Below are 8025 nucleotides of genomic sequence, written 5' to 3'. Positions count from 1 at the left end.
CTTATAAAAGAGACAAGATTGAGGCAAGATAACATTCAATTTCTTATCCTTGTTTGTAACTTCTTTGCATTTGTGACACTAATTAGATGGAGAGCCAACAACCAGCGGATTCAACTCAAGAACCTTCGTTTGCTGACCTACCGGACGAGACATTACGATTGTCACAACCTTCAAGACGACGCAATCGAGATGTAGATCTTCAAGAACGACATGTTCTTCCTCGAATAGATGGTGAGATACAACACGTTTGGTATCACGATTTGGGAAGGGACTCTCGATGTTTGGTGATTTTGCTAGAGGTAGGAGCAACTCCTGATGGTGTTCCGAATATTCTATTCGAAGAAAGTTACGAAGGCCTCAACAATGATCAAATAACTGGGTGGTCTTCCCGCCCTGGTATGGGACACTACCGATGGTTGAGAGGCCCTATCAATCATCTTCGAAGAGAACAGAGATCAGAGTATGTGGCAAATACAATTCGTCGCATCATAGATTTCCTCAACATATGATGACCGCTCCTCGTAGAACTCGTCTCTAGAAGGGGGGGTAATGTCACGGCCATAATCATGTAAGCTAATAATTACATATAGAAATAGGTAGAAGTAAGTAAAAGTAGATAAAAGTAAGTTAATTCTATAATATTTAATATAGAAGCTTACTAGAAACTTCCTAGACGTTGCTTTGACTTCATAGGTATCTTTAATTGACTTTTTGGATTAAAAACGTGGTCAACAAGTTGGCCATGTGCCACACATGTTGTTAGCTTGAAGATCAAGCTAACTATGTGGCCCACACGTAGAAAAACTTGCCTTGTAAGTCAAGGCATGTGTTCTACAAAGTCAACACATATTGGAGGTCCTATAAAACGTCGCCACGTAGCCCCTAGTTAGATAGTATATATAGAGACAAGAGTGAAGGCTTCTTCACTCTTGTCAACTCCTTTCTTGCTTCTAGTCTAGTTTCAAGGGTCTCTAGTTTTCTTGTCTTTTGGCAATAGCCATTCTAGTTTCTCTTTTCAATATACATACTTATTATTCATATTTTGTTACTTTTCTTTGAGTGAAGGCTTACTTGTCTGAACTGTTTTTTCATCGAGTTCTTGTCCTTGACATATGCTCAAGTCAAAAAATATATTTTTAAAATTTTAAATAGGAATATTAAGAAAATCTGAAAATAAATTATATCTTATTATATATATATATATATATAAATTAATTTTAATAAATAAAAAATAATAAAATTACTTAGTGATTTTTTAATAATATTTATTACTATTATTTTAAGTTTTTAGACAAGTATTTTTATTAATAAGGTTTTATAATTAATATTTAAAAGATAAGATTTTTTATTTTTAAATTCTATATGTATAATTTAAACTATTGCATTAAAGATATTTAATAGACTTAAGAAAGTGTTTATCAAGAAAATAACCAAAGAATATAAAATATTAAAAATTAGAAATAAAATTTTGATTATTTAAAAATCTAAAAATATATTTTATAAAAAAATAAATATTAATATTAAATCTTACAAATTATTAGGTAGACACTTATTTTTACTACATGGACATCTCTTTCTTTCTTTCTCTCTCTCTCTCTCTTGTCTTTAGACTCTACAAATATTATCAATCATTCCTTGAACACTAAGTAGTGAAACAAACTTGATTTCTATGTTAAATTATAAAATATAATACAATTTTTTTTTAACTTTGTTACTTTTATTTCATAATGTAAGTATAAAAAAAATCTTTAATTTTGATAGAAAAAAAAAACTAAAATTAATTTATTTTCTTTTATAATTTAATTTCTTTAATATAAGGATATATTTAATGTTATTTATAAGTTTTAATATTTGAAATTAATAATAAGTCTAAGAATTATTTAAAAACTCATGACCTTAATAATAAATTATAATTAATTTATAAATCAATAAAACTTAATTATATTTTTATTAAATTTTTCTATTGGAAAAATATTTTATTTTTAATAGTATAGATTGCAATTGTATTAAAATCCATACTAAAAGAGGTTCCTTGGAGTATTAAAATTCTTAAAGAAATTCTTTTCATCTTTGAATATTTTAAAACAAATGTTTATGATATTAATTGTATTAATAAAAAAATTGATGTATTTCAAATATTTTTTCATACTATATAATTCTCAATATCCATTAATATTATTATAAAATATAATAACAAATACTAGAAGTTCTAAAATAACATTAATCTGGAAAGAAATAATTATCAAACTTCAAATATTTTGATTCTTTTAAGAAATATGTATATATATATATATTATATAAAATGTTAAGACATTAATACTGCAAATAATATTTATCAACTTTTCAATAATTTTAAACTGAAATTTAAAAATCATATTAAAAAACTATATTATCAAAAAATTGATTTATGAAGGAGACAAATTTTTTAGAACTGTTATTAAGTTGAAAAATTAAATGTATTTTAACTAAAATTGGATTATACAAAATGTATTGACAAGACTGAGAATGGCTTTAGTATTCCATTTAAATGTACTAAATAATAAAAAGGCCTTAAGAAAGTCTCTTAAGAACTACAAGTCTTATAAGCCTAGTGTTCCAAATACTAGGCAATTGATTTGTACAATTTAAAATAAATTTGATAAATTGACTTATGTGGAGAACTTTAATTAATTCTGAAAGTAATTTTAGTCTGTGATAAGTATTGCAAATTTTCACAACTTAAAAGGCTGTTAGTATTTCAGAAAGTATTCAAGTCAATTAAATTAAAACTACACAATCACGAAACGCAAGAAATAATTTCTGCCATGCTTATCTATCTTCGAAAATTAATAATTTCAGCCAAGGCCCTTCCTTTTCCCCAACAACAATAAAGTCAAAACCATCTCAATTGGTCACCCTTCTGGATAGATGGATAGATAGATAGATGGAATAATCAACAGAGGTGGCAAAAAACGAATACAAATGAAGGGTCAGGGATGAATGAGAGGGCCGACCCACCCGGCCCGGCCCGACCAAAGCGAGAGCGGGCCTCGTTTGTATCACCACCTCGTTCGTCGCTCCCCTTTACTCTAATTATTCTTCTTATTCATTTTTTTCTGTTCGTTAGTTGAGTGAGTTTGTGTGTCACCTAATTCCCCTTGCATTGGGCTCTCCGCCTCCCTCTCTCTCCTACTCCCTCATCTCTCCGCTACAAGGAGGATTCGTTTCTCTAAGTTGTCTTCGTTGTGGACAAGGCTCGGAAGGCAAGGGATTTTGCGCATCACATTGGCACGGAGCTACAGACCTAGTGTTTTTTCAGGGCAGCTGTGATGGAGTTTGCGGGCGGGGCGGGAGCGACAGCGTTGCGAAGCGCGAGCAATGGCATTGTGCAGTGGGGAAGTCAGGTGGGCGCGAGCTTCAATCGAGGGGCTGCGCCGAGGAGCCAGAGGAAGGGATCTGTGGTGATCTCTGCCAAAATCAAGAAGGGGAAGAAAAGCTCTGAGCACGAGTATCCATGGCCAGAGAAGCTGCCGCAGGGCGAGTTCACAGATGGGGCCCTGAAATTTCTGAATCGCTTCAAGCCATTGACTAACCCGCCGAAGCCTGTGACTCTCCCCTTTGAGAGACCCATTGTCGACCTCGAGAATAAGATTGATGAAGTGAGTAGCTCCTCTTGACCTGTCCGTGTTACTTGTGCTTGTGTTTTTCGATTTGTTTTACCCCTCTCAGAGCTGCTCTAGATTCTGCTTGGAACCGGCATGCGAAGCATTTGTAGCTGGAATCAGAACCCATTGTTCTGTTTCGACGTGTGTTTGAATATCAGTGGTGTGTTGGTCTGGGTTGGTGCAATTGTCATCTAATACGTAACTTTAGCAATGCAATGGTTTTCATGCGTTTGGTTGCGGCCAAGTAGTGGATGACTGCGTTGCAACGTTGATTGACATCTAAGAGTTTCCACTGCTTCTTATTTGAGCTAGGTGACTGATGTGTGTTCCCATCGCAATGCTGCAACAGGTCCGGGAGCTTGCAAATAAGACAGGCATGGATTTTACTGACCAAATTGCCGAGCTCGAAGAGAGATATGACCAGGTTTGTATTCACCTTTGCTAGCTAAACTTAAACCCATTGATAGCCTGCAAGTGGAATCGCATCTGTTTATAGACAAGCATTTGAACTAGGTGTTGGTATTCATCGACGGAGCTACTGTAAAGGGTCAATCTTGTTTTCACATTGTACACAAGCCTTACCCAGATTCCAATTTTCAGTTCCCTTCAGGCACTCGACTTTCTGCTCTGCTCTGATTAGTGGTGTCGTTTTCATGATACATTACTTGCCTTACTGCATGATCTCCCATGACTTAGAATGTTTACTCCAGTTGCTAGACACGAGTATGCCTACCCTAGTTATCCAGTCTGAAGTTTAAAAGTAACATAATGTCAATGGTTCTCTTTATTATGCTCGTAAACTTCTATTGATGATACCTACTAGATATGGCCCCACATTTTTTGAATGATCATGAATGGAAAACACGGTGTAGACAGGGAGATGTCTTGTTCAGGTAAAATCTTGATGTGTTAAAATGCTAAGCAGGTGCGTAGAGAACTGTATGGGCAACTTACACCAATGCAGCGCCTTAGTGTGGCCCGTCATCCTAACCGGCCAACTTTCTTGGACCACGTCATGAATATGACCGACAAGGTAATTCATCAAGCTGGAATGCTCAGTGAGTGATATATCCATCCTATTCTCGCTGATTATATGTGCTGGGCACCTGCTGTGTGCATGAGTTATGTTATCGAGAATCCCCTCTAAGATTTGAGCTTTCCTATTGCAGTGGGTGGAACTTCATGGCGATCGAGCTGGATTCGATGACCCTGCTTTAGTCTGTGGTATTGGGTCCATGGAAGGAATGAGCTTCATGTATATTGGTCACCAGAAAGGTCGGAATACAAAGGAGAACATCTACCGTAACTTTGCCATGCCTATGCCAAACGGGTACGTTTGAAGTCAGTTTTTTACATTTTTCTTATGAATAGCGCTAATTAAGTCTGTACTTTGAGTTTTAAAGAAATGTTCCGCTATTTCTGCACTTTTCTTGATTGTATCTGAGAAGTAAAATTTTCTTTAAAGAGCAGCATTTGTAGCTAATGTCAAAGGTCGTTAGTTCCCGATCCATCTAGAGCATTTCAACAATGTCATAATGCTACTTTTTGCATGAAATTAAATGAAAACCAGTGGTTTTCTTTATCCCAATATTATGAATACAGAATATTCTGTACCTTCAACATCTATGATTCATTGATTCATTTTCATTCTTGTTCACCTTTGCAGATATAGGAAAGCTTTGCGCTTCATGCGACATGCAGAGAAATTTGGTTTTCCTATCCTCACCTTTATTGATACCCCCGGAGCATATGCTGGCATCAAAGCCGAAGAACTTGGGCAGGTATGTCAATTGTTTTCTTGACCGAAGAGGAACCTCTACGTTATTCAATCTATGCATGCTAAGTGGAATTTTTACCACTTTTCCATTTGGTTGAGGATGGTGGCTGTTCTTTGTGGAAATTTCACATGATGAATGGGAGTTACAGGAGGTGATAAGTGATCATGCACTCTTACAGGCAATTTTTCAAGATTTGCAAGTTCTCAATGAGTGGTTTTATTGATTGGAACTCTGTGCAGGGTGAAGCTATTGCTTTCAATTTGAGAGAAATGTTTGGCATCAAGGTGCCCATCATCGCGACAGTAATAGGAGAAGGTGGCTCTGGAGGTGCACTTGCCATTGGATGTGGTAATAGGATGTTGATGCTCGAGAATGCTGTCTACTATGTAGCAAGGTGCAATTGCAACCCAAATGAGATTCTAACTGCTTTTATTCTCGAGTCTTTAAACATGTTGCAAATCTCTCATTCTTGCTTATAAGAGTGGACTGATTGTAATGTAGATCGGGTCCTTCCAGCCATGTCAACATTTGAAGTTGCTCCTAGTTGTTATTGATTAAAATTTAGTGGCAACGACTATCAGAGTGTGACAAATTATAGAACCTTCCGCATCCTTATTCCTGAAAGATTTTCCTGTTTGTCACAGTCCGGAAGCATGCGCTGCTATTCTCTGGAAGACTGCTGCGGCTGCTCCTAAGGTAGTATATCTTCTTGTTGATATCGTCTTGTCTATGGCGACGTATTGTGACTGGCTTTATTATAAGAATTGATATGCTAATTGAAATTGCTTCACATACGATCTGAACTCTTTATTGTTGTGTGCAGGCCGCAGATGCTTTGCGTATCACTGCGCATGAATTGCAGAAATTGGATGTTGTGGACGATATCATTCCGGTACGTTATGCTGCTTCACCTGCTCCTGGCTAGAAGCCCAGTAGATGCGTAAGATACGCTGTGTATGATGTTAATTTGTGCATCTTCTAAGCCTCGCTATTGTGGTGTTTTTTCATTTGAAAGTTCAGCACATGTATATATATAACATTTTCCGTCATCCTGATATTTGTTTTGTGTTCTGATGTCCTCAGGAACCGGTAGGTGGTGCACACTCTGATCCAGTGCAGACTTCCCTTAACATCAAGACGGCTATCATGAAGCACATGAAGGTAAGTGAATGGATGATAGTAATCAATTTGGAAAGCTATCTATTCCCATCTTTTTCTTTCTATTAATGGTTTTATATCCTTACTGGTCAAGGTGTAGTGCTTCGTAAATGAGTTTCTATGATTCTATGATAAATTAGTTCTTCTTGGACTCGCATTGCAGCAGATACATGCATCACTGAGTCTATACGTACGTTGCATAGACTTGGAATCTCCATGAAAAGTCCGTAGGTTTACAAGCATAGCTCCGTTTCGTTCTGTTTTTTTCTCGGATTTAATCGACCTCCTGAACCACTTGTAACATAAACTTTTGGTGTACATCCAACAGGAATTGATGAAAATGGATCCTGAGACACTCCTGCAAGACAGAGCAGCCAAGTTCAGAAAGATTGGTGACGTCGATGAAAGTGGTGAAGTAGATCCTCACATCAAGCGAAACATGAAGAAGCGGGACGCACCACTTGAAGATAATGAGCTCAGGTCGCTTCCTTCTGGTAACGGAAGCGCACCCAAGCCACTCATGGCGAGCAGCAATGCAACAAGCGACGGCTCCAGGGAGTAGGCTCAGGTGTATCAAACCTTAGGTGCATCCATATGTTTTATTTATAATGCTTGCGCCCTTCTTCTGATCTACGTGTTTTCACGATATCCTCTCAGTCGAGGAAGATTGTACTGTAGTAGATACTCCTCCGTTGAATTGGTGACCCGCCAAGCCTCGAGTGATCATATTACTTGTGATGGCTTAGCTGTATTAGTGATGTTATTCCTTGTCCCAAGCCGAAGATTATATGGCGCTTTTCTGCAGCTGTGCTGTTTAGCCAACTGCCGAGGGCCGCATACCATGGTTTCCATGCTATGCTTTGTCGACAATCAAACACTGCAGTAAATTCAAGAATCTTGGCAAGTGTAGGGTAGTTACTGCAGGGCACAATCGATACTTGGATAGGTCCATCTAGTTCAGCCTCCTGTGAAGGTTGTTGGGGTGATTTGATGTTTTCGAAATACGAATGGAAGAGGGATTTGCAGCGGGTTAAGTTGATCCTGCCTCAATACTTATTTCAGAATGATTCAAGTTTCTGGCCATCTACGTATCTGAATTAAAACACACAGAAGTAATGTCATCTACGAATATGCAACCCAACTCATACAATGAAGTTGTCTCTTCGGTCAATTTTGCTAAATTCTCTCTCGTTGGAAACTGGAAAGAGTATCTAGTTTAATCACTAGACTTGGCCAACTACGGTAAAACATGATTCTCATGATGTCTCAAATCGTGTGGAGGGCACGGTTGGCGAGTCTAAGTACTAGTGCAAGACAAGAAAGGACATACTGGCAGCAGATTGGATGGTTGCCGTCCTCCGTTGAAGTCTACATGGTTGGGGTATGCCGCTCTCACCCGAGCGACCCGGGCTCGAATCCCGGCAACGGAAGTTTCCGAGGGGCAT

The 8025-nt window shown here is 37.5% G+C and overlaps 1 protein-coding gene across 1 annotated transcript; it reads left to right on the top strand.

The window, feature by feature from the left end:
- The first annotated feature begins 3214 nt into the window (after window positions 1–3214).
- On the top strand, window positions 3215–7647 carry LOC112272799 (uncharacterized). The gene is made up of 10 exons (XM_024500913.3): window positions 3215–3638; window positions 3994–4068; window positions 4570–4677; window positions 4814–4974; window positions 5311–5425; window positions 5662–5816; window positions 6067–6118; window positions 6246–6314; window positions 6506–6583; window positions 6909–7647. Exons 1-10 carry the CDS (start codon window positions 3309–3311, stop codon window positions 7140–7142), a joined length of 1377 nt encoding a protein of 458 aa, XP_024356681.1. The 5' UTR covers window positions 3215–3308; the 3' UTR covers window positions 7143–7647.
- Window positions 7648–8025: the final 378 nt, after the last annotated feature.

Source organism: Physcomitrium patens, chromosome 19 (assembly GCF_059467195.1).
Source record: "Physcomitrium patens ecotype Gransden chromosome 19, ASM5946719v1, whole genome shotgun sequence".
Taxonomy (NCBI): Eukaryota; Viridiplantae; Streptophyta; class Bryopsida; order Funariales; family Funariaceae; genus Physcomitrium; species Physcomitrium patens.
Note: the sequence above shows the minus strand (reverse complement) of the source record. Positions and strands in the feature narration are given on the sequence as shown.